We start from the raw sequence: 27518 nt of genomic DNA, 5'->3' as shown, positions 1-27518 counted from the left end.
ATCACCATCCGGCAACATTTACTGCAAGTTTAGTCTTAGGACTTTGCTCTTGCTTCTCTTGGGAGACTAACAGACTGTCATTTGCAGTGCACAGTCATATTTTTATCGCTTTCCTCAGAGCATTCTTGGCCTTTTTGATTAGAGGCTTTGTTTTGTATCACTTTCTTGAATATTCTGATCAGCATTCATGTGAGCTAAATATATAACAAAACTGGGGCGTTTATTATTTCTTACGTAATGGGCTTTCCTATGTTTCTCTCTTAGGACATTATCTCAAGAGCTATTATTAGATACAGTTTTCAGTCAGTCTGTTTTCTGTAACTAGATATCTAGAGTTAAATATAATTTATTCTGCAATAGCATGTCTGGAATTACTATGCAATTTAGCATTATTTCTACAGGAATATTAAATTTTTAGAATGACAAGAAGAAAATCAGATATACTAACAAAAAGAATGAACTGCATGAAAAAAACAACACAAAGCAAGGTGTGACCCAGGACTACTCATCTTCTTATATAGTATAGCTAAAAAAGAAAGGTATTCAAATAACAAGTAATTTATTCTAGCATAGATTTTTTTAAATAATTACACCAGTTACAAGGAACATTGCAACAGACATTTGTGTCTGAATTTTTAGTATTTATCAATGCCAGTAATGCCTAAGCTGATGTATTCTAGTCATATGACATTTTGGGGGAGATGGCCATGAAGTACAACTGGCTGAAATTTTTCAGGTGGAAAAATTTCATGTCAGAAATATCTGAGTCTGCCCAAAATTGGTATTAAAACTAACACTCCTGCTTCTTTTCTGTTAAAGGTATAATTTCCATTGTCCTTTTCTCCTTTCTTGAACTTTATAAATACATAAATGTTCCTTCTTTTCACTAGGAAAGGGGTAACGTACTACAGAATGTAGGTTTTGAGGGGGAAAAAACCTACAGTTTCTCTGCTCCTAGGTGGAGATACTGAGGGGTAGGAGGAGAAGAATCAAGCCACACATACAAAATAAGCCACCCCCAAAGTAAGAGAAAAAGTGGTATGAATATTTGGAATTTAAATTAATCATTTTAATGTCATTAAAAAAAAACCCTTTTTAATCAGCATGATGCAGCTTTGTAATAATTTGTTTTATTTTCCTTAATTTAAATAACTCCTCCCTTAACCTTATTTCTCAAAAATGCCCCAAACACTTTAAAAGCAATCCTATAGATGCTTATACTTATCAACATACTGTTTTACATACGGGAAGCAACTGTCAGGTTATTGTAGTATGGTTACACACCACACACACCTTTACAGAATATTGTAACTTCATAGATGTTCACTTCTACATATTTTCTCATTAATCCACCAGGTCCCCTTTTCTTTTGAAAATTTTCACATACCTTAAGTTGTAGATGGCTCCTATCACCTCATTTTACTGTGTTTATTCCATGTTCTAGTGCTTGAGGTAGAGCTGGAAGGGCCTTAACTTATCAGGTCTCTTAAGCACATTTCTTCTTTTATGCATGCAAATAGCCCCCGGTGCTGAATGGGAATGAAATAAAATGTAATTGGAATAAAACTCTCAGCATGTATATCTCCATTCTGTGGAGCAGGGATTTCCTGTACAAAATTACAAACTTAACAATGTGGAGAGAGCTTACTTCTTACCTATTTGCTCATCTGTCCATGTCTAAAACTCTTCAGATGTCAAGATTTAAAGCCTCTCCGAAAAGCATTAGTATCCAACTCCCAGAATCCTATGTTTCAAGTTCAGCACTGAGCATTGCTGATCTCAGCAAGATTTTATGAGGTCCTTTTGGCAATCTGTACTGATTGAGCATTGTAAACTGTAACACTGTGATTGTCATGTTTGCATGACCTCTTCTTATTTAGTTGACATGTAAATTGTTTCACTGTGACAGTCTTAAAGATAAATCTCTATTATCAGTGAGTGGATATAAACTGCAAAAAAAGATCGGCCACAGTCATCCCAATCTCATCATGCTGAAGCCTGGAGAGCATCATCCCAGACGTATTCAGATGTTATCTGTGTGATCTGAAGTTGTTGGGGTTTTTTTTGCAAGAGCTGTGCTGCCCAGTTCTTGTTTATCCTGTGCAAGTCAATAGTTCTTTATTTCATAAAAGAGTTCATCTACTTTTGTTACTTGGCTTTGAGAAGAGTCTTTAGTCTTTAGCAAGGGAGTGTCTTCCTGTTCTCAAGAGCCCATCTGCCAAAGGAAACACTGACAAGAACATCAAGGCTCCAGAGGAACCGCTTTTGGATTCATACATGTTTTGAACAAACAAGACTGTGTAGAGTAAGAGTTTGCAAGGTTTTAAGGTAAGTTTATTTCTAAATGAATGTTGACCCAACAGAATAGAAAGTTTAAATACAATATTTATTGCAATTTATCCTTTTCGCGTCCTACATACAGGATATATTAAAAGCATACAACATAACAGCATTATTTATACAGCATATATGAAAACTGTATCCCAAAATACTTTCCAGAGTATCTGGAATAAATCACAAAAGAATACTTATCATGGTACAAATGTAGTCATACAATTGACTTATATTTATGCACTTTCTGGGACCTATCTATATGGCTTTTATTGATGTTTACAGAAATTTTACTAGTTTCTAATGTTATAGTACTAATTAACCCAATCTCAAATTTACAAAATTTATACTGAAGTGTTACAGTCTTTTCAGTCAGATTTGTTATTATCTATGCTAATTTATATTGCTGCTGATTTGGCTGGAAAGCTCTACATTTTCATGTAACAATTATATAAATACTGTTCCTCTCCCGTTCTTCACAGTTAACAAATTTAGACCAGTAGTCCAATCAAATGATGGTCATCCAGCTCACTGCATGTCAAAATACTCTTAAAATACAGCATAGACTTCAATCTTTACTTGGTTTAGAAAAAAAAAAATCGTATTTCATCAAATAGTCAAGACAGAATTTACACAGAAAACTTTCACAGGAAAAATTTAATGCCTTGCTCCAGTCTTGGTAAAGTCTTGAGGAGATGATCATAATTTTACAAGTCTCAGAGTTAAAATAGCTCGCAGTATTTTCAGAGGAGATCCTCAGGAGCATATTAGAAGTAGAATGAACTTCCTTTTGAAGTCTATGTCAAAACATTTTGATACTTCATCCTGCCCTCTCCTACCATCCACTGAGCACCTCAGTCCTCAGGTTCTGTTTTTGGAATTCTGGCTAAAACTAGAGGAATAAAGTATTTTTACTTACTTCAACTTATCAGTTAACATCTTTTACAACACCATGCATTTCCTTTTATCTATAAATACCACCTTCATCCATTCAACTTAAGTTTAAAGGTAACCATTGCAAACCATGGTTCAGAATTCCTGAAATACAGATGGACTATTTGGGCACAAAAAAAATGCTAAAAGGCATTATGTAATGAACTAAAGCTGCATCCCTAAGGGACATTAATATGGCCAGTTGGGATTAGTTTTTCGTGTCTTTCTCTTCAAAAACAGATATTGTCCAAATATTTGCTGTTATCAGCCACTAGAGGGAGATATGATTACACAAGTACAAAGTTTATCCCTGAAGTATGAGTAGGGTCATCACCTTTTGGGTTCATCCATACACTTCCAATTTAAATGCGTTCTCTTTTAGAGTTTCACTTCATGATCTTAATTGTTCATAATCATAATTCATTTCGTTATTGATCACATTAACTGTTATTTGGGAACTTGGTTCAGCAAACTCAGTCTCCCAAATTCACTCAAGCATCAAAACTTCAATCAAAAATACCCAATGCACTGTTAAGACCACAGCTTCTCCATGTATCAGCTGTTTCCATGTCTTTGGTATTCAGGTACAAGACAATTTCTCTGCTTTGCATAATGAGGGGGTGCTTTGTCTGAGGACTGTTTTTATAGGGAGCAGACTTTACTCTCAGGGACCTTCTCTTCAAGGCCTTTCCCACTCTAGAGGTTTTGCAGCTCTTCTCTGGGAATAGCTGTTTAAGCAAATGTGTGGGATTATGCCTGTTTACCAGTGTGACAGCTGGAGGGTTTTCTTTGCCCTTTTGATGTCTATGAGATCCTTTGCAGTCCCTCATCATGTGCAAAGTAAACAGAGTTTCCTTTTAGAGGTATTAAAACTAATGATGAATTTTTTAATTATTCTTTTTAAAAGAAGCACTGAGCAGCTGTTAATGTTTGCAATTTCTGTACCAGTGAAGATTACAGGCTTCCTTCACACAGTAGAGAATTTACCTTTTTGTTAACGGCTTTGATTGCAATTATTTCTTGAATTTTGTGCATAATACAATTCATAACACTGTGTTTGACTTTTTAGAAAGAATGAGCATTTTAAGTTCTCAGGAGTTGAACAGGTTGTGAGTTAAAAAATAGCTTATGTGCAAACAGAGGATGATCTGAGCACAAAGCTGGAGAAGTTTGAGCTTCCCATTTTATTTTGTACATGCTTTGATTACATCAAGCAATTCATGTTCCTGCAAGATACCTGTACCACATCAAAACATCCTTCAATCCATCCTCCAATACAGGCTTCTTTATTTAGTAGTTAAACAGCACAGCTACAGAATAAAGTTCCCTAACAAATTCAGAAACCCATCAAATAATGTAGGAATAAGATTTGGATTATGAGGTCAATATTATTATTTTAAATACAACTCTACTGAGTATACTTAATTTGAACAGACAGTACTGAATTTTACAACTTGCATTAGCCTGGAGATAAAAGCAATCACTTTGTGAAGCCCTGTGACAAGGTAAGTACCTCCTGGGATTGACATTCAATGCAAGAACAGTATTAACCATACAAAATGTAAGTTGTTTGTTTTCCATAGCAGTTACTGTAACAAAACAAAAAAAAATGCCCTTCATTCATGTTAATAGAACTACAAGAAAATATTCATAATTCATTTTAGTTCACTAAGACTGCGAGATCAAAACAAGATATAAAAAAATACCCTATTTATGTTTAAATAAGTTCACTACTAGATGGAATCATTCCTGCTGGTACTTTGAAGTCAAGGATAAGATTTTTAAGTGTTGGGCGGGGGGGGGGGGAAGAGTACTCAAAAATCAAAATCCTGATTCAGGATTGCTATTGCTCTAGGAATTGCAGAGACTGCTGCAGGTTGCTGTAGGCAAAATTCTGTTTAATGAAAATTCCTTCCTCTAATGGAAAAGTAAATTAAAATAAGTGACAGCGATTTTCCCACACAATTGCTATTGGATGTATCACCAATAGTCACTCTATCCCATGACTGAGGAAGTGCAAACCAGTGCCTCAGTCCAACAAAGCAAAATCCATTATAATCTGCTCTATCGCTTTCTGTTTTGAGCAATAAACATGACATTCATCTGCATGCGTTGAGGGAATTGTTAGAAACAGCCCAGTTGCATCTCTCCCTCCCAGCAAAAGTGTGATGGTTATGAGTGAACTTATTCCAGGTGAACAGAGCCCTCAACTATACCAGGTCTCTATCACAGGCATGAACAGCCCTCACACTTTGTACACAGAGAAAGGGGGAGCTTTCAGACTAATGCCATCTGCCAGCATAGTTTCAGATACTGGTTCTGGTAATATTGTAAATAAAATATATTAGAGCTTCATTACACAAACAGAATTACAACAGAATTGAAGAAAAAAACCTGTACAGCAATACAAGTCTTTCCTTACAGGCATTTGAAATGACACATTGCACTAGACAGTTTCTGAAGAAACAATATTGACTGCTGTTTCACCCATCCTGCTTCTTCCATAACCCCCTCACAGTTAATGTCAGTAGAAACTTCAGATATGAAGTTACTAAAGAGCTGCTTTCAGGATAAATTTAGCAAGACTCCATGCTGCTGTTCTTCTCTATGACTTGATAAAAATTTATCTAATCAAGCTGCAAAGGCGCAAGATATTTGCTCATATTTAGAAAGCACGTTGACCTGAATGCTCAAGATGTACTGTTCTTTGTGCTAAATTCCAACACTCTCTTGAATGGGGTGTATGTCCTCACCGGCCTTGCGCTTTCAGGAGATCTTCCGTTCTCAGTACTTGTACTATTATGGAGACAAGAAAAAGCTTACAGAGTTAATGTCAAGAGTATCAGACAGCTGGGCTGGAAATGCCACAGCAATGAACTTGTGCCTCGTTACTGATACTGACAGGCTAAAATGAAACTATTCTGTGTATTTGATATGTTCCATATTTCTTTTGTATAATGCCACAAAGAATATTTGATAAAAACCATGGCACATACAAGTTTACATGCAGGCATCTGCTGGAGCTCATATTGGAATGCCCAGCAATACAGTTACTAGGACTAAGGATCCTGCAACAATAAAGGCAGCAATATTACATTTAAGAACACAATTAGTTGTGAAGAGTAATTCCATAAAATCTAAATTGCATAGAGGTAAATTTCTGCCTTGAGATAAATCTCAAAAACAGGAAAAATATCAGATAAGTAGGGCCTGTGGTTATTACATACAGAGGGGCCCCAGAGAGGACAACAAAGATAGCTTTCTTTTGGCACCCTGAGTGAACAACACTGTTTTTGAGGTTTCAAAACTCATGCCATTAAAATATGCTCTAGGCTGAACACTGAAATGAGTGTATTTTTAAAATGAGAAGGAAAGTTTAGTTTGTATTGCAGCTTGCTGATTTCATATACTAATTTACATTCCTCAAACTAAATGATTCAATTTGCAGGGCAGTTAAGGTGAACAAGTTTACTTGTTGGTAGTAGAAGTAATGTGCAATAGTCCTCCTTACCTTACTATTTTCCTTTCTGTTTTGCCCTTCCTTGTGGTGACTCACTGGGGGGAAGATTCAAGTGCAAGTCCATAGCCTTGCTCCCAGGGCTCAATGCAACCCTGTTGGTGTGTTCAGGGCAGAGAAAGGGGAGGCACAATACCTGGATCTTTACAAAGCCAGGCTACAGAACCACTGGCCACCACAGATCAGAGACAACCATTCCAGTGCAGAAGTGGTAATGTTACCACACTGTTTACTTGCCAATCTTCCACCTCAGGCTAGGATATCTCCAGAAATTGCTGCAGCCCTAAACTGTTACTGTTAGTGTTACCTGCCCTTTAAAGTGGTCTCAGAGGCATCTCCCAGAACACAGAATAAAGCATGCACGAAGCCAGCACTAACCAGCCTCAGGGTAGAGTTGTCCATTGTCTTCTGCATGGTACCCACAGACACATTTCATCAATATTTCCCATATTTCACGAAGTCAGATCTCTTGACTTCTAGCTTTACTCCCTGCTTAAATCACACTACTGTAAATAAGTACTCCCCAAGGGTTTGCAATATGTTTACATCTTTAAAAAAAAAAAAAAAAATCCTACTCCATAAGTCATTGAAGTACACTGCACCTAGTAGATGGGCTCTTTTAAACTGAGGAAAATTTTGCAAGACCCCACAATCCACTCTAACAGTTTCTCAGCACAATGGTTTACTAATACAACACCAATGAGTGACATTATGAAGATGTTTCCTATGAACAAGCAGAAAAAGTAAATACCTGTATGGAAGATCACATCCTACACCAGTATCTCTGGTTTCTATATTGGTCTTTGGTTGGGTTTCCATTAAGTAGTCCAATTTATCTTGTAATTCTTTATTCTGGAAAACAGTAATTTTCATTGCAAGTTTATTTTATTTAAATTATGTTAATTAAACAAGGAAACAAAATTGCACATTGGCTTATCCCCACAAGAAATACTGTAGAAGTATTTATTGAAAAAATAAAGGAATCCTTACTTCTGGGAAAAAAATATAAATTAAACCAACAGTTTTATTCAGAAGCTTCTGTTTTAAGTAATTATAATACTGTTATAAAATTGTATGTTAAGAAACTTAGCCTGAATATTGAGACTTTGTATTACATACATTCCTCATGTGACTGGTGTCGTAAGTTTGATTTCCATACTGAAGAACAGCAAACACATATAGTAAATATGCATCCAGATAACATCAGGTGACATCGGTTCAAATTTTATTTGGTTTCATAAAATAATCACAATAATATAAACTTAAAAGGTAAGCCTTACCTCACATTCTAAGAAAGAGATTTTTTCTAAAAGTTGTATTATAAATAATTCCTTTTCTTTTACTTTCTTCCTTAGCATTTCAATCTATGAAGACAAATAAAATAAAGACATTTAGTCTAATGGGGATGGGAAGAGGAGGAAAAAGACCTAGATACCACAGGAAGAAAACATGTTTAATTTTACTGTTAAGCAACAATTGAATACCTATACGTATTCACAAACTGCTTTAATCCAGGGATTAGCTATCATCCCATACAATTAGGATCATTTACATAAAGATGATACACATATACTAACGTGGCTTTTAAGAATTTGTATTTTTCTGGAAAGACAACAGAAAGTCAAACATTGTCATGTAACAAAGCAAACTAGGGAAAACTCCATCTTTGATTCAAAGGCCTTTGCTGTAGTCAATTTTAACAACGTCCAAAAAACATGTTGCACATTTGCTAGTTTCTTGAAGGTCTTATTTCTTTGGTTATTTCCTGGCATACCAGACTCCTTGGAAAAAAAGTGCATTTTCATTTTGTATCTAGGAAATGGAAAGAAGTTATTTACAAATGTTCATGAAAATTAAAATAAAGTTAGCTGCACCAGAAGCATTGCATTTTAATACTGTTCCATATGGAACAGAAGACCATCTTCCTTATATTCTGGGATTTCTGCTGGTCACAGAGCCATACACAACAAGAACTTTTGCATTAAATCTTTCCCTGCTATCAGCACAAGCAGGTATGACCAGAGAAACTGGGTATGACCCAGATTTCATACCAGTCCCTTGCTGCTGGCCTAAAGCTGTTCTGATTGTGTGGTAATGGCTTTTTAAAGTTCCTAAAGCCACAGTTTTCCATTCTTCTGAGCCCTTTGCTTAAAGCAAGATTTGCTGTGTGAGGTTCATACTGTTACCAGCAATAGTCTAAGAGATCTGTTGACTGGCTGGGAGGTCAGTTCCTTTCAGTAAACCACATTCAGGAAACAACAGCATCTTGTGCAAACAAACTGAATCTTCTCCTTGGACCAAAGGAAAAGTCACTTGTTATTCTCTCTCAACCTCTGCTGACTACACCTACTAAAATAGCAGCTAATAAAAAGAGAAAAACAAAACAATAGCTAAATAACAACTTCAGTTGTTACTGCTTCCCCAGGAGGCAGTTCAGGTTATTATTCTTAGACAGCTGTAGACATACATCACTTTGCAAGCACAGAAGACAAGGTACTTCCTATATCTGTAGTTACAGTCTAGTTCAGATGCAGAAAGCAGTATTAAAAACATGTATCTTCCAAGGAGAATCATCAGAAGTGCACTGAAAGATCAGTCTGAAGGAGAAATCGGATTCTGCATCATGTTAGTGTTCAGGCAGGAACTGGGAGAAGACAGATTTCCCACTGTTCTGTGCTCATGCAAGTCTTGTCCTGCAGCAACACCAATGAAAGCTGATAGCAGTGGATACTGGGTTTGCTCCTGGTGTTAAATGGTGCCAGGTCAGTAATTTTTCCAATTAAATTTCAATCCACCTTTCTTCAATAAGCCATTTCAGGTCAGACAACATGAAAGTCAAAAACCCTATTTTCCCCCTATTAAGTCCATGGGAACGTGTCTCTCAGCTGAGGTGCTTCAACATCGTTAGCTAAGCCCCTCTCTATGCTAGCTCTCTTTAACTAGGCAGAGCCCAACCAACAACTTCTGCTTTACCAAACAGTGCATTATCTAAGGCAATTGTCTCCACAATTCATTAAAGTAAATTGAAGATATAAAAACTTTCCAATCTTAAGCCTGAAAGCAGAATCAGAAGTAAACCAAGCTAGTAAATGGATGGTCCGCATCACAAATGGAATGCTAGAGTCTGCCATGCAGTGCTTTTACTAAAGTCTCTATTACTGTATATATAAAAAAGTGCACCCCTTAAAGCTATGTTAGATGAGGAAAGAAAGATATTCAAACTGCCATTTCAGCACTAGAAAAGTGTGTATCCTGCACATTCCTTCACATTTTTGGGCAATATGCCAACAGTGAAAAAAAAACCCATATCTATGCCTATAGCTTTTTTATCACCAGAAAACTGTAAAAATACCTATGCATAATAAAAAAATAGGTATTTTCTATAAAACTTCACATTAAGTGAGATAGCTTTATTTTGTCAGGTTACTGATTGGCTGTGGAAAAAAAAGTAAAAAGTATTTGTTAGTAAAAATTTAGTGGACTTTTACTAAAGTGAATTCATTTTGTAGAACAGCCAAACTGAAATCAAGGAAAGCTCAGAATACATTAGTTTTTCCTGGCAGTCATTATGTTACATCCATATGCAAGAAAGACCATTTCTAAATACTTGGGTCAGACTTTCCATGCACTCTCACCAGTCACTTTTTAACTCTCTATCTTAAAATCGATTTTGTGAAAGAACATTAACAAACCCCTTCAAAACCACCAGTGTAAAACTTTTCAGCATGTCTGGAAGCAATGATTAGTAGAAATATTCACATCCTGCTAAAAGAAAATGATGAAATGCTCAAAGGTACAATAATCAAAACAACAGTAGTACTATCAACCTCCCAAAATTTACTGCTAGGTATTATAAAACATTTCAATCAAAATGTACAGAACTATGAAAAAAAATGAAGCAAAACAAATGCATAATTTAAACTACAAAAAATGAAAAGTTATAAAACCAACTTAACTTTAACTTTGGTCTCCATGATCTTCAGTTATCACATCTCATTGACACAATGATCAGTTATTACTTGGAAATGCTAACATGTAAACCCCATACAGTAAGTGTTTTCAGCTGAAGAGTTACAGAATATGAGTGCTATCATCATCCATCTTTCTCAAAAGCAGGTATTTCCTTTTTTTTTCTTTTAAGGTGCATGTAAAAACTATCCATGTCACCTAAAGCTATTATCATTTCAGTTTTCAAATCACAGAAACACAAAGCTTGTAGCATTTTCAGAAAATCTTAGAACATATTTTGATCTTCATATTTTATTACAACTTAATTTAGTCATACTATTAAATAAAGTCAGCTATATCTTCACTGGTTCAATAGCTTCAGTCCTGCCAATAAATTCCATTTCAGAAAAGATAAACTGTTATTTAGGACTTTCAAGTGGGTCTCCTCTATTAATATTCTGTTCTCCTACTATGCATACAAGGAAATAATTTTAAGACCAGTAATCAGTATGACACAAAGATGACTGAAGCCAAGCGCAGCTATGTGATCAGGGGAGGGTTTTGCCCTGACAGGTATCCATTCTTGTTATTGAAGATAATATACTTCAGCTGCTGCCTATTCCATTTTTTACATCAAACACAAAACATTTCTGTTTCCAAATAAGATCGAATTATCTGTTATCCAAAACCAAGACCAAACTCTTGTGTTTCATAGCCATTTACCTTGTTATATTCACTATATGATACAAAGGGTCTAAGATGTGAAATAAGCTATGATTGTAACCCTTATGTTTACCAGTATTATGTACAAATAGATTTAGCTTAAGTTAAAATCAAACTTTTATTTGTTTATTCTTCACATTGGCTACAGAGACACAAACTCCCTAAGAATGTTTTTGAGTTATTTTAACTAGAATAATCTGAAGGCAAAAATGAGCATGGGTAGCTTAAAATCTAAAAATCCAACAGAGAATACAAAGACGAAGACCTCAGCTTCCTCCCCTTCCTAAACATAAACCTGAGCTCCAGAAAGACATTTTGTCATTAAGACATTTTGTCATTTGGCAGGAATGTTAGTGCTTTTCCTTTTTTTTTTCTTTTTTTTTTTTTTTTTTAATGAGAATCTGCTAAGGACTGGCAAACTGAACTATACAGAACAGTACTCCCTGCCTCATTTTAACATGTTTACATAGTACCAGTCAGAAGCCATTAAATCTATCCACTTTGTCCCTCTGAAGAATTATGCCAGAATTTTAAAATATGCCTTCTCTTCTACAGTATGCAGAAGAGACAATGTGGTACTATATCATCACATGCACAAAGTCTTAGTCTAGCAGTAAAACAGAATGGAATGATTAGACCATGCAGATTACAGATATGATAAGGGTAACATATAAAACCTTTTGGTGGATCTTCAGAACATTATGAACTCAAAGACACAGCCCACACAGACCAAATACATTCCAGGAAAAATAAATTCAGCAGTAGCTAAAATGAGAGGCTGTTTCAGCACCAGGAAAAAAATCCTGTAGTCCCTGCTCCCCACATGCAGCAGAGCTACCCTTTGAGGCTGCTGCAGAAGGAAAGCACGGCCAGAACGTAGCAGGGCATATGTATTACTTCATACAGGCATGCTGCACCCCCAAACAAACGGCCAACTAGTTGTCTCAGCAGCTACTGGAGTCCAAGGGCTGAAACAATTTCCAAAGTTAGGACACACCTTTAAACCTACCCACAAACCAGACATAGATGACACATCCCACCAGAGTGGTTTACTACAAAAAAAGTTTATTTACTGAACAAGGACTTGAGTACACATCACCTTATGCCGTTAGGACCAGGAGTGAGCAAACCTGATTTGATTAACCCTTGAGGGAATATGTCCCAGGAAACCAGGAAAAACAGGAATAACTTTAGGGGATTACATGAATATATTACTATATTAAATAAAATGCAGCCTTAATTCAATACATTTATATGTCCCATTGCATAAAGTAAAAGTGATGGTTTCCTTTGAGAGAGGAATGTAACAAGAACACTGGATCATAATGCTGATATTGGGTAAAAGCACTTCAAAAATAAAATTCATGCCTTGCTACTTAATATCATTTTGATTTTTCCATGAAAACGTTAGTTATGGCGAACTAAAATAAGATGGTAACACTTACAGCACCATAAACCTGTATTGCACAAACCCAAGTCTTCAGAGTGTTTTTGTTTCAAGGAGTTGCATAAAGCAAGAGAATGACTAGCAGGTGACAGAGCCATAGATTTTGACTTTTGGTTGAATATAAGGTAAGGAGGAAAGGAGAAGCAAGATAGGTCAAACACAATACTGAACTGAGGGCCCAAGCGGCAGCCAGAATAGTCTAGGGTCAGAAACAAATCAGTGCAAGTCAAAGACTCAACTTCCACGGACTGACTCTTGGATCTGAGTCACTTCTGGACTGACTCCAGGACAAACTTATCACCAAGATGTTCCTACATTTTCTTTGCTCAATGCCCAAGGCCTATAATCTACCTCATCCTTGCTCTGTCTGCAGACTTTAGCATTTCAGCTCACTGCCAACTCAGCAATTTGTTGCCAAATCTGGTTTTTGCACAACTATCCTCTCAGATTTCTCCATCATTTTCTACAAGCACTATTCAGGTACATCCTTCAGCCTCTCCTCTTCCAACCGTCTCTGGAAATGCCCAGACAGACGTTCCCTAGCACCTACCTCTTGACCTGACTTGCACTGTTAGACTGATTTGCTATTCTTTTCCCTCCATGTTTCTACCAGTGTTTTTACAACCTTCATGTCCACATTAAGCAGTCAAACAAAACTGGCAACCTACTTAGCAATATCATTTTACATTAATGACACTCATTCCTTTCAAAACAGTTCTGCCAACAGCAAAAATGTGAGTTTAGCAACCCTGGGTGATACCATCACCCTTTCTCCTATCACTTCATTTTCTCTTGCCTCCCCCACCCCACTGTATTCATTGCTCCTGCTTTTTCTTCTCCCTTGGGAGACATCTGACCATTCCAAAACTGGGAAGGGAAGAGCTACAAGGCCCAAGCTACGGTTTGTAATTTATCTGGTCTGCCAGTGACTGAGGGGCATCACGTGCTCTTAGGCATCCCAGGGGCTGGGGAGCAATCCCCCCCAGTGCTGTAACAACTAGGAAAGATGAATTCCCTGGCCTGGTCACTCAGTACACACATGCTGCTCAGGAGCTCTGTATCTGGCAACAGGCCAATGCGGTGGGGTGCACGTGAGCTCAGCCCTGCGGCCACCCCTCTTCAATCCCCAGCATTTGGCTATCAGGCAGAGGAAGGGCACCTGATTTCTCCTCGTCATGGCAGGATCCTGGAAGTTCCCTGCAGATTGTGCTGGGTGTGCAGCTTGCATTTCACATAACCCACTGCAATTTCTAATGATCTGAATCAGCATGTAAGGCCCCACATGCAACGTGAATCATCCTGGATTTATCCATTGACTCAGGATTAATATGGCCACAGCACTTCTTTTCAAGCGCTCTCCTCCTTGATTCAGTCCTATGGCTGTTAGCAACTCTATGTTTTTGCCTCCTTCTGAAACCTTGAGGTCATTTCTCTCAAACTCCCTCAACCTCCAGATTGTCACCTTATCTTGTAGCAACTCTCAGAAAATTAAATTCTTATTGTCCATCCCATCAATGAAGATCTGTTTCTTTCTCACTACTGCACCTCGTAGAGTCTTCAATGCACTTCCTCAAATACTAAACAAAATTGTCCTGCTACTTGAATGGACTGTGTAAATACTTTCTAGTAAGAGCTGAACTTCTGAATTTCTCTTGCTCCACTAAGCAACTAAACTTTGCTTCAGTAAGATGGAAAGCTAGATGTACGAGTCAACAGTGTTAAATTGATCTCATGGTGTTGTGGTTTAACCCCAGCCAGCAACTAAGCACCACGCAGCCACTCACTCACTCTCCCCCTGCCCAGTAGGATGGGGGAGAAAATCGGGAAAAGAAGTAGAACTTGTGGGTTGAGATAAGAACGGTTTAATACAATATAAAAAGAAGAAACTAATAATGACAACGATAACACTAATAAAATGACAGTAGTAATAATAAAAGGATTGGAATATACAAATGATGCACAGTGTAATTGCTCACCACCCGCCAATCGACACCCAGTTAGTCCCCAAGCCGCGATCCCCCTGCCCCCACTCCCCCCAGTTCCTATACTAGATGGGATGTCACACGGTATGGAATACCCACTTGGCCACTTTTGGTCAGCTGCCCTGGCTGTGTCCTGTGCCAACTTCTTGTGCCCCTCCAGCTTTCTCACTGGCTGGGCATCAGAAGCTGAAAAATCCTTGACTTTAGACTAAACATTACTTAGCAACAACCAAAAACATCAGTGTTATCAACATTCTTCTCATACCAAACTCAAAACATAGCACTGTACAACTAACTCTGTCCCAGCTGAAACCAGGACACATGGATAGAACACCTAAGAACAACAGTCAAGAGAATTGCAAGACCTACAAGAAAGAGTCTCTAAAAAAATGCTGGAGTTGCGAGTAGTGATATTAGAAGGGAAGTCAACAGAATTACAAAGCGTTTAAAGCAGAAGGAAAAAGCATCTTAAGAGAAAGTTAAAGTTCTGTCCAATTGCAGAGCCTTTATAAAGAAAGTCTGAAATAGCAAACGTTATTTTATTCTGTGTACTCAGACACAGTTCTAGAGGCTTGAAATATACAGTGATCTATTGCATTGGAACAGATCCAGCTGTTAGGTAAATTCAGTCAATATTTACCACTTGATATTGTCATCCATTAGTTTAAAATATTTATCAGAACATGACAGTGTTAATATATTTAAGTATTATATATTATTCAAGCATTGTGTATTTTACTTATTCATCTACCGTTAATGGATTAGGCATCTGTAACACTGATATAGAGACATGAACAAACTGGTCATAAATATGATGAAACACAGGACAAACACATATTATATGATACAAAACAAGACATTGCAACATCAGCCTGAACTCTCAGGCTGTAATTGCTGTACAAGAACAAGAATTGACTCAGTCCAATATTTCACTGGACCTTAAGTGGTATTTATCAGAGGCTAGACAAGTGTTGAAATTTTTTCAGGGAACATAATACAGTAAATAGGAATGAGCACCTTCGCCTTTCAATCCTCCTTAAATCACTTGAGCTATCCCTCAATACTTTTTGTATTTTAAAACTCACATTGTATTTACAGAAAAAGTAACAGCTGATTGATTTAAGTCAATGCACCACCTCTGAGACCTTCCTAAACTAATGAGCTCTATGAACACATTACACCAGTGTTTGATGTACATCTATTGCTAATGCAGGCCTGCAGGGCCTAGATGTCCAAATGAGTTATAGACATTGGCACATTGTCTAACAGTTCAAAACACCTTATCAAGAGCTACCTTAGTAATGTCCAAGTTTTCTAATTAATGACTTGGCCAGGCAATTCCCACCTGAAAGAGCTGATGCTATGCATGTATAAACACTCTCACCCAACACCAGCAGTGATTATACTTCTGCCAATAGATAAGCAATGTACTGCATTGCTCAAGTCCACTGAGGTATGCCAAATGCTTGAATTGGGGGGTTGGCAAGTTATTTATGTTCTGCTGTTTATCTTCTTCCTCCAAGCTCCCAAGGTGGGTTTCTCTTTCTACATTTTTTTGTTGTGTGTTTTGTTGTTGTTTTGTTTTTACTGTAGGTACTATGCAATGCAGATTTCGGTTAATAAAAATTTGGCATCTGTCTGTGGCTGGTAATTCCATCTTCTCTTCCTCTATGCTTCTGTGTGGCTTTTTACTTGACCTAAAATTGAAACTGTACTTCCATGTTAAAACTGGGATATTTTGCTTTATATCTGGAGTTGGAGTATCTTGACACAGAAGTTTTCAGCTGGTTATTAAGTCTTTCGTGGAAAAAATTCTTCTTTATTCCCCATTTGTGCAATACAAAGTATCTTCTGTATTTGGGATATCATTTGCTCATTAGCACTTTGTCCTTTCATGCAAGTATCTTCCACAACAGAAGAGGATACAGCTTCTCACTGGTGTTTGGTCACCATTTATTATCCAACGAATCTGAGACTAAAGCTGGAGAACAGCTCATGGGCCATGACCTAGAGACAGTTCAATTCAGTAGTTAGGGGAATTTCATGTAAAATATGAGTTCTGTAGATAATTTCTCGGCATGGAATAAAATATCCTTTTCTCATCTCAGTCCTCTTCAGAACAACTCCCTATATCTGCATGAACCCACTCGCCTTGCTTACAAAATGTAAATGCTTATTTCCTTCCCTCTCCTGCTTCTCAACAATGAAACAGTAATACATATAAAATAAACTTATTGTGCCATGAAACTGCAATCCATTTCAATGTCAGTTGCACAAATCTCAAAAGTAAAACTCTCTTAAATCTCTCCAGGTTTTAAATTGAGATCAAGCCAGGAAATACTTCTGCTGATGATTTAAAAATCAATGTTTTGTATTTAATTTGAAGACTTTTAGCTTTATCTTACACTAAACTCTCTCCCATCTCCTACACTGGCACAGACAGGATAAACTGACCATATCGAACAGGTAACTCAAAAGACAAGCTTTCAGCCCTCTCGCAGAACAACAGCAATTTCAACCCTGAAAGAAACAATGTGGTAGCAGCTTCCCATGCCCTCCCATAGTGCCTCTGTGCCTGCATCTGGCTGCCCAATTCAGCCTCTGCATTGGAAACTCCTTAGTGGAAGGCCCTGAAGTTTGCATGCTTCCACCTTTCATGCTGTGAGTCTCCCTGCAAATTCTTCCTCTGATCAAACTGGCTTTTTCCTGGATTGTCTTTGAAAGTCTCTCGCTGCCCAGCCGTACTTTAAGATGGCTACAAAGGCAAGGGCTAAAAACAAATAAACAAAAAAGCTAGTCAAGTCTACCATTTCTAATGTTCACTGACTTCACCACTGAGCTCTAGGTGACCCACTCTGGCCACCTGTCTCTTCTCACTCTTTTTTTGAAAGCCTGATATGTACAAATAGTATGAGAAAAGGGCTAGGTTTCTACACACCTGCCAAATGCAGGTCCTGCTCTTTCAACTGCCAGCACTTCATGTAAAATGTACTGCACTAAGCTGGGAACAAATAGGTTTATTTAACAAACAAGTTCAACACAGGGATAAATCTGTCAGCCTTAAATAAGCTGCAATCTCTCTCTAACGAGAACATGAGGCTTTAAGACTATGCAGGATAACTTTCTGATCAGCTGGTGCTCTAATGGGCTGAGATCTTAGCTATCACAGCAGAGAATCCCTATGAGGCTGAAAAACGTGTGTGTGTGTGATCTAGCACACAGAGATGTTGAAGGTCACCGACTCCAGCAAATGGCCATTTTATTTCTTCCATTTATTTTCTTCTGAAAGTTGTTTTCCATGCTCCTATTTAATTTATGACTGGTCTGACTAGGTCAAGTTGAAAAAGGTTCTATTAATGCCTGAGATAGAAGGATTTCTTTTCAGGGGAAAAAAATATAGAAGCAAATGGTTTCTTCGCTAAGGAGTATAAACACACTGAACTGTGATTGTCCTCTGCCTGGCCTAAATTCCACAGGTCATGTATCTACTGCGTTCAGTACCAACAAGGTGGGTCCTATGAAAACGAAGGCTTTAATACTCTTTTTCTCCATGGCCTCTTACATTTGGTGCTTCCCTGCCAGCATCCCCTTTCATGCATGCCTAGATTAGGACTGACCACAGCCTCCTAACACATTTTTAAATGCCATCAAAACAGCACTGGAGGTGTTAGAGCTACCTATGCATTACAAAACTCCACTATAAAGCTTCTCTTTCACTTCCTCCTGACTGCTTGCTGTTCTTTTACAGAATGCCCTGTATCTGTCACTTGCAAATAATTCACTAATTTTCCCTAAAAAGGCCTGAAGAGCAATCTATTTTGTGATTTTTCAGCCAGCAGATTCATCATTCAGTACTTGTTCGATTTTGACAGTTCTCCATATGAGTTTGAAGCAGCATATCTTGTTTGTTCAACACCCCTTTGAAATGATGTTCATTTCTGTAGCTGCACTTTGTCTAAATTGGAGATGAAACCCATTGTGGTTTACACTGAAAGAATAAACCCCTCATTTATACTTCAGATCTGTGTCCGAATATACCAAGATTAACACTAAATAAAGTTCATCCTGTAGTCAAGCAAGTATAGGCTTAGCCACCATTCTCACCTAGTTCATACAGTATCTTTGTTTCAGCTTCTAACAAAAGCACTGTTCATAATTTGACTATTTACTTTCTTTCCACTTCTCAGTTTCCCAGGTTGGCCTGTTCTCAGTCTATTCTCATGCAAGAGAGAAGCTAAGCATTTCAGAAAGCAGGCTTTCTAGCTGCTTTGTTCATTCTGTCTTTCTCAATTATATTATTTAAATGCAAGTTATTGATCATTGTAATACCCTCATAAACCCTGAGATGGAATGTTACTTTACAGATACCAGCCATGAAAGTATTGCAATAACGAGTAACACGGCAGGTTTTCATAACACTTTTCTAAATATCCCTAGCTGTTACAGTCTGCGTTCGGTTAAATTTAATGTAGTGAGGACTTGCATTCAAATATGCAATGAACACATTTTCTGGGACTTAAATAGTAGTGCAATTAAAAAAATCTTCCCTATTTACTCTAGAAAGTAAGTTTAGTACTGCTGCTCACTAGTTTTTAACTTAACTCGAGAACAGACTCTTCAGATAGCATTCCTTTTCAACAGCCTACCTTTTAAGAAGTATTTTTGTTGCTGATTTTTCAGCTTCTGGCATAGTTAGTAAGTGTTGCTTAAAGTGAGCCTAAAAATACTTTTCTAATATTTACGTAGAGAAGAGAACAAAATCACGCAAACTACCACATGTGTGGATAGCTCAGGGCATACACATCTGCAATGATTTTTATCTTCCCCCATGGTGGACAGCTACTCTTCTCTGTACTATTAAAGCTGCTATTTTTAGGCCTTTATTTAAAAGAATCCAGTTTAAAATAGCGCATGCCAACTATATCATAGATATTTCCTCAAACACAGTGCAAACATAAACCACAGATAGCATAAAATTAAAAAAGCATTAAGTGCCTAATGTATTTGGTACCATCTGACCTGATCAAACCTCTGTTACAGGAGTCTTTAGTTAGCTCACTAATGAAAATACAGATGTAGCTACAGGTGTTCATGCAGTTCTCAAGGAAACTGAATTAAAAGAAAAATTAAGACACACAGGGACCAAATGAGAGAGCAAAAACATATTCCCTATGGCTACATGGCAGTCAAGAATTTGTACAGAGATTTAATTGATTTTGAAAAGCAGGTAGTCAGACATCAATAAAAAGTAGACATATTTGACAAATAAGTAGCGAGTTGGTCACCTAACATTCTACTTGTTAAACAGGATAACCAAAAGATCTAGAAGGGCTTTCTATGTATATGAAGGCACCAGCACACATACATTACAAGGAATCAGCAAGCTAAACTCACTCATTAAACCTAATATTTATGAAATAATAATCATTGATCCAAGCTTTATACCCGTTTTTGCCAAAATACCCCATGGAACTGATAGTATTTGTTATACCAATGCAGCCCACTAGAGGTCAGGTTACGTTGAGCAGTTTAAAATAAATTTAGTAATAAGGGACAAAGTTTAGCCCACCATCCTCTTACATATTACTAGAATCATCTGGGTTGCCACATGTATCACAAAGTGACAAGTCCTTTAGAACTTTTGGTTCGAACAAAAAAAAGCTCATAGTATGACGGTTGGCTTGGAGAGATACAAAACAGATTAAAGAATTGTTCCCATAATCCATTAATTAGATGGACTGGATTATTAGATTGGAGAAGTTTTCCTATATAGAATACCATGGTATAAAGATTGTTAGCTCGGTTTTAGACCACCTGCTATGATGCTTGAAAATAGTGAAAATGGCAAGCTGAACTAGAAACAAAACCTCAAGGCTTCATACCTGTCTTCTATACTGATGATATGACAGAACAACTTTAATGCAAAGAGATACTTTTGCATCCCTCTGTGTAAAAAGACACTTACTATCACACATCTTGATCATACAGCAGGACTACATCAGAATCTTATAAAACAAAACAGATGTAGGTAAATATATATATAAGTATAGGATATATAGAGATACATATATAGGGGAGAGATATATATATAAATACCACCTTGATAAAAAATGGAAAAACCCCTTGTCTAATCAGAAATCCTGTAAGAGCACATTGTGAATGCAGAAAGAATGCCTTAGGTTAGAATGGTTTACAAACATTTGATTTTGTGAATGTGTGATGTCCAAATACAAATAAAAGATATTTCAGGAATGCCTATCCTCTGTGCAATAGAAAGGCTTAGTGTAAAAGTGCTGTCAGTCTGCTTTGTAAAGCTCCAATTTAAACTTAATTTACCTATTTCCCATGTCATTCTTTCATCCACTTGGAGAAGCAGAAATGTTTGCCATCACAACCTTCTGACTGCTAAACAGTTTCCTGGCACGTAGGAAGCCTGTAACCTAAAGCAGCTTTCCAGCAGAAAGCCACTTAAATTTTACAGGAAATTATATCAGCTAAGGTGATGTCCCAAGACCAGGGTGAAAAAGATGAATGGTTAAAAATTGTGTTTGCCTGTCTATTTCTGTGATGAACCACATTAAAAAAGAAAAAAAAGGGGGGGGGGGGCAGTTTTTGCCTTCCACTTCTGTACAGTAAGGAGACCCTTAATGACTAGTCTGCGTTGTTTCTGCAGTTACCCTCTGAATGCTTCAAATTAAGTTGCACATCGTATGTTTTATTTCCTTGACTATGATGAGGAGTTCCAGAATTAGCGTCAGCCTAAAGATCACAGTATATAACCCACAGCCACTGGATTAAAATGCTTTCACCTAGTCTTTCTGCTTCAATAGCTCCAGATGCTTCCATTGTGTTTGTAACTAAGGTGGCATAAGGAAACTGCACACAGAACAGAGCTCTCTTTCGATTATGTACTAAAAGAATCAGTGTTCCCAAAAGACTCAGAATTGTTTTACTAGATCTCACCTCCTCAACCATGTGCTTGACTTTCTTCTGTTGGCAGTGGACCATATCATCCAGATGTTTGATTCGCTCTCTTAGACTAGCTGCTACCTCCTCCAAATGCTGTGACCTAGCAAAACATGGAAGAATTTAAGCATCTAAGTGGGGAGCTATGCAGTACAAGCAAAACAAGAACAACCCACACAATCCCACCATAAATCAGGAAGACTAGGTCAAGAGGTAGGCAAATCAAATTCCACTGACAGATGTCAATTTGTCCAAAGTATATTTTCATGGTAGTCTTTTAGACAAAGTGGTTGTCTCCACCCAAGTCAACTCACCTTTCTCTTGCATACTGGCATGCTTACTCAGAGCCTGAAGTGCTGACAGTTAAACAATGTGACAACGCTCATCTCCTTAAGATGTCTGTTTTTCCTTGAAGTGAAAGGGATTTAGACAACTAGATCTTTATCACCAGAAAGACACATTTATCTTGACTTATTACCACCTGCAAACTTTTTGGAAATATATACTAAATAAAAGCCAGGAAGCACATCTGCTGACAGCCTTTTAAAAGCTCTCCTACTAGAGGAAAGCCTTGAGTCAAGGATTTGTCATAGTTGCCAACAGCAACAGAATGCTAACTGGAGTAGTATTAACTCATTAACAGTCAGCAGGAATTGTTCTGGATGTTTTAAGTTTGTATGTACGACTCTTTAGATAAGCAGATTTAAAGAAATGCAGAATCTAACACAGAAATTGAACAACCACAGAACTCCTGCCACAAGTTGGTTTGACAGCTTGCCAGAAAAGTAGTTTTAAAATATGCAAAGAAACAGGAGGGAAGCTTGTTAATAAGTTTTTGGCATGTTGGCCATGGGAGCCTCCATTTTTATCTGAAGGTACAATTCTTGAAATTCTTCAAAGAAAGCAATTGCTTGCTTACAAAATAAACTTCTGTACTCCTAGGTTCAGGACTTGACAGAATTTGAGAAGTGGAGGAAGGGAATCAAAACCAAAAAGGCTCTTTTCATCTTCGTCTGTGCACAGCAGGAGAAACTGTTGAAGTTGCAAACAGAACAACCATTCTAAGGCAAAGCAGCAGATGGCAAACTGTATGACATGATTCCAATGAATGACTGAATTGTATGCTGTTTCCCCGCCAGAAAGAGTCTCTAGCAGTGAAGTACTCTACAGAACTGTAACTGCAGCACTTTGACAAGGACTCAAAAAATCAAGGCATTGCTGCAGGTTTTTCAATCCTGCATATTAAGATCTCACAAACCCGCAATTTACATTTTGATTGCGATTGTAACACATATGTGGTCTCTCATTGAAAGATTCAGAATTTTAAGCACTGATAGCAATGGAACAGAGGTCCTTCCTCAGGTGGAGCTCAAGTGTCTGGCTGGGTACAAACAGGTAAAGAAAGCTTAGGAACATCTGAACACAGATTCATTGCTTGTATTGTATAGATTACAGCTGTGTGCTTGCTTGCATTGCACAAACTTCTGTCTGAATATTGCCTTTACCCTTTTTACTGCAGCATAACTTTTCATGGTGAGTGGACAGGGCAGGATTCATTGAAGTAAGAAGAGTGTCTGTTATCCAAAGGTAAAGGAAGAAAGCAATTATCTTTCATCTCCATATTCTATGTTTTATGTGGCATCGATTCACTTCAAATTATTATTTTAACAGGCTGTTGTGAAAAGCTGTTATTACCCGGAAACTGGATAAGCTGGTCTCAGATCAATACAACTAGGCAATGAGAAGGTCTCGGCAGGGACCTCCCTTTATGATTATGCTTCCTAAAGAACAGTGGGATACCAAAACCTTAAAACTGAATTTCTGGGTGCCACAGAAATATAAGTAGTAATCAAGTACAATTTTTCAGTCTCTGCTTATAAATCATCTATACCCACTCAAGTAGTGTCATATAAACCTTTGAGTGGCAGATGCAATTTTCACTCCAGTGGCAGTTACACTATTTCAGTGCTGGATAGACTTCTCTTCAAACTTTGTCTCTGGCTTTGCTTGAACCTTTCTTCTGCCTGGTCATGGTGCTCTGTCAGTCTCAAAGAAGTAGTAATGGATGCACATGCCACCTGTGGGCAGAAACAGCACATCCAGGTGCCACCACACCACCAGACCTTTCTTCCAAGCCTCATGCTTTTGAGGACAACCATTCACAGAGGTCTCACTGCCAAAAACATGACCCTCACTTTCCCCAAATAACTTCATAGCTTATTTCTGCACTGTGATGCTACATGACAAATTTCTTCCACACCTTCATTTTGTTCATGTGCATATGTTAATGTGTACCACATGTGTAGACCTGCACCTCCAAGCCTTGAATATATTCCCCTGCTTTCCCTCTTTTATACAAGAAAAGAGGCTTCTGGCAGTTATATGAAAAACTCTTGCTCTCTTCAAGAGTTCTTTTCAAAGGGGATGTCTTACAGCTTAATACAGGATACAGACTGTCTTTTCTTTTAGAACTGTGTTGAGCAGTTCTCTCTAGAAGGAGATAATCAAAGTATTCATAGTGAGAATCATACTGTTCTGAATTTGGGAATGCAGATTTAAGAAAAATGCAATCCACAAATACATCACAACTTGTTCCACCTAAAATGTACTCTGCATACTTGCTAACAACTTTTCAAGAAAGATGCACGAAAGTGGTTTTTGTTGCAAAAATTAATCCTCTTGATATTTTGTATGTAAATAAACTTATATTCAGATGGACAATCCCTACCAGACTGCAGTTTTAAAATTAGAAAAAATAAAATTCAGATGTCTTCAAAACCAACCAAACAAACCAATCCTCCCCTAAAGTTTCCTAGCAATACTAGAATTTCTACAGACAAGACATATCTCACCTTTCACTGTCACAGTTGTTTTCAGATTTTGCTCCAGATATTTGTATTTCATTTAGTTCAAGTTGTTTTTGCAGCTGGTGACGTTCCTAAACAAGAAATGTTATCCTTCAGTTCTCTGTATGTCAAAATGTAAAGGCTTCACAAAGCATATTTCATTGCAATTCCAAAGATCATTTGTGAAATTAAAATAGAAACTGATTAAACAAAATTAATGCATTTTCTGTAGCCAAGGAGCACAGAATGCATAATAATAAAATCAAATTCCCAGCTATGCATGGAAAAAAAGACCAGTTTTCAATTTCCTATTCGAAGATGTACGGTTGTACTCGAAACTGAATTTTTTTAATAAAAAGATGAGTCATCACAATCTTTACATAAATGTCAAATTTTCCATGTTATTCCTCCAAAAAGATCTCTCAATCCAAGGCTGAGATAAAAGGTATTGCTCAATTTTCCTCCCCAAAATATTCCATTTATTTTGTAGGTGTCCACCAGCACAGTACTCTTGAAGATCTGTATCAACTTGGGAACTGAGTCAACACGAATTAACAGAGGAGTATGCTATCCACTTTAACGGGAATTTAAGAGGCATTCAGGTTTACTCTGCAAGTATCAGCCAGATAAGAGCAAATTAAATAATCAACATGAAGAAACTCATCTGTACTTAAGAACTATATCACAATCCTTTATTCACTGCATAATACTTACAAGTTGTAGGCTGAAGCCCAGATGAAGTTAACGGAGCTACTGAAGGGGAATATTAAGCTGAATGATTTCTCAGCGTAATCGCTAATTCTACAAATAGATTTGCAAGCAAAAGGGGCTCAATACAAATGCACATTAGACTAACCAGTCAAATTAACAAGACTGGCTTATAAGAATCTATTTCTCAGTAACAAATATTTACTATACTAAACTAAAGGTGGTGAATAAACACTTCACTTGTAAAAACAGAAGATCATATTCTCTCTACTTACTAGAATGCTCTCTGCTTCTGTATTTTAGATAGCAAGGCACAGATCTTTAAAGGTAATGAGATGCCTGCTACTGAATGAGATAAGAAATGCCAAAGTACATCCAAGAGCATCAGAGTCTTTTGGAAGGGCTGCTCTTATACTATACACTATTCAGTCTAAGGACTAAACAATAACATTCATTCTCAGCTAGGTGAATGATACCACGAAACGAAGAGGAAATTTCACCGTAACTGTTTGAGACAGAAGATACAAAGCTTTTTCAGATACTTGAAAAGGTTCAACAAATGAGATTCAGATGCAGTGTACTATGCAAGGATGGTACTGTGATACACTTAGGCTTAACAATACATTAAAATAATAATCATCTGACTACTAGTCTGAGTTTTGCCCTAGAGCAAAGTCCATAAAAGAGAAGAAGAAAAAGCAGGAAATAAAAGGAAGCAAAGCAAAAACTGCTACAACTAGTTTCACAGTAGTGCTGCCAGCATTACAAGAGGGAAATGTGTCTCAGCATTTCCGCTTTCAGAGCTTTAAAAGTAAATTGTCAAAAACCTGCTCTCAATTACAGTTTGGTAGGGCATATTTAGCCAGGGAGAGGAATAATTAGAAGTTTTTTAATGCTAGCAAGAAAGGAAAAACTTACGTTTGGGATTAAAAGGCAGTAAAAATGATTTTTTTCTTCTCTCCTCAAAATATTCTGAGCCATAATCTAAATAAGATAGATATCTGCATGGAAGATTAAGTGGCTGCTACATACCCACAAAAAACCCTCAAAACATTTTAGTCTGAAGCTTTCAGTTTAGCATTTCATCCACATGTGGAGAAATTTGGACACACAATTCTAATCAGGACTATAAATAACTAAATAGTAAGGTCTATTCCTAACTAAAATGCATTTTAATCAACCATAGAATCATAGAATGGTTTGGGTTGGAAGGGACCTTAAAGATCATCTAGTTCCAACCCCCCTGCCATGGGCAGGGACACCTTCCACTAGACCAGGTTGCTCAAAGCCCCATCCAACCTGGCCTCGAACACTTCCAGGGATGGGGCATCCACAGCCTCTCTGGGCAACCTGTTCCAGTGTCTCACTGCCCTCACAGTGAAGAATCTCTTCCTTGTATCTAAATCTACCCTCTCTCAGTTTAAAGCCATTACTCCTTGTCTTATCACTACATGCCCTTGTAAAAAGTCCCTCTACAGCTTTCCTATAGGCACCCTTTAGGTACTGGGAGGCTGCTATAAGGTGTCCCCAGAGCCTTCTCTTCTCCAGGCTAAACAACCCCAACTCTCTCAGCCTGTCTTCATAGGAGAGGTGCTCCAGCCCCTGATCATCTTCATGGCGCTCCTCTGGACCTGCTCAAGTCCATGTCTTTTGTATGTTGGGGGCCCCAGAGCTGAACACAGTACTCCAGGTGGAGTCTCACGAGGGTGGAGCAGAGGGGGAGAATCACCTCCCTTGACCTGCTGGTCATGCTTCTTTTGATGCAACGCAGGATGAGACTGGCTTTCTGGGCTGGGAGCACACATTGCTGGCTCATATTCAGTTTTTCATCCACTAAACCCCCAAGTCCTCCTTAGGGCTGCTCTCAACCCACTCATCGCCCAGTCTGTGTTTGTGCTTGGGATTGCCCCGACCCATGTGCAGGACTTTGCCTTGTTGAATGTCATGAGGTTAGCACAGGCCCACCTCTCAAGTCTGTCAAGGTCCCTCTGGATGGCATCCCTCCACTCCAGCGTGTCAAGCACACCACACAGCTTGGTGTCCTCAGCAAATTTGCTGACGGTGCGCTCAATCCCACTGTCCTTGCCACCAAAGACATTAAACAGCGCCAGTCCCAA

The 27518-nt window shown here is 37.8% G+C and overlaps 1 protein-coding gene across 2 annotated transcripts in view; it reads right to left on the bottom strand.

Moving 5' to 3' along the window:
• Positions 1-27518, bottom strand: part of MYZAP (myocardial zonula adherens protein) — a 64132-nt gene that overhangs the window by 8900 nt on the left and 27714 nt on the right. The window contains exons 8-12 of one of the 2 annotated variants that reach the window (XM_075045376.1): positions 24700-24785; positions 21845-21950; positions 8062-8145; positions 7533-7633; positions 2369-6060 (exon numbers count right to left, since the gene is read on the bottom strand). In XM_075045376.1, coding sequence (XP_074901477.1) covers positions 5955-6060; positions 7533-7633; positions 8062-8145; positions 21845-21950; positions 24700-24785 — 483 coding nt within the window. In that variant the 3' untranslated portion in view covers positions 2369-5954. Of the gene's footprint in view, positions 1-2368; positions 6061-7532; positions 7634-8061; positions 8146-21844; positions 21951-24699; positions 24786-27518 lie in introns of those variants that run through there. The other variant, XM_075045375.1, reaches the window with a different exon arrangement.

The sequence above is a fragment of the Buteo buteo genome, chromosome 13, assembly GCF_964188355.1.
Source record: "Buteo buteo chromosome 13, bButBut1.hap1.1, whole genome shotgun sequence".
NCBI lineage: Eukaryota > Metazoa > Chordata > Aves > Accipitriformes > Accipitridae > Buteo > Buteo buteo.
Note: the sequence above shows the minus strand (reverse complement) of the source record. Positions and strands in the feature narration are given on the sequence as shown.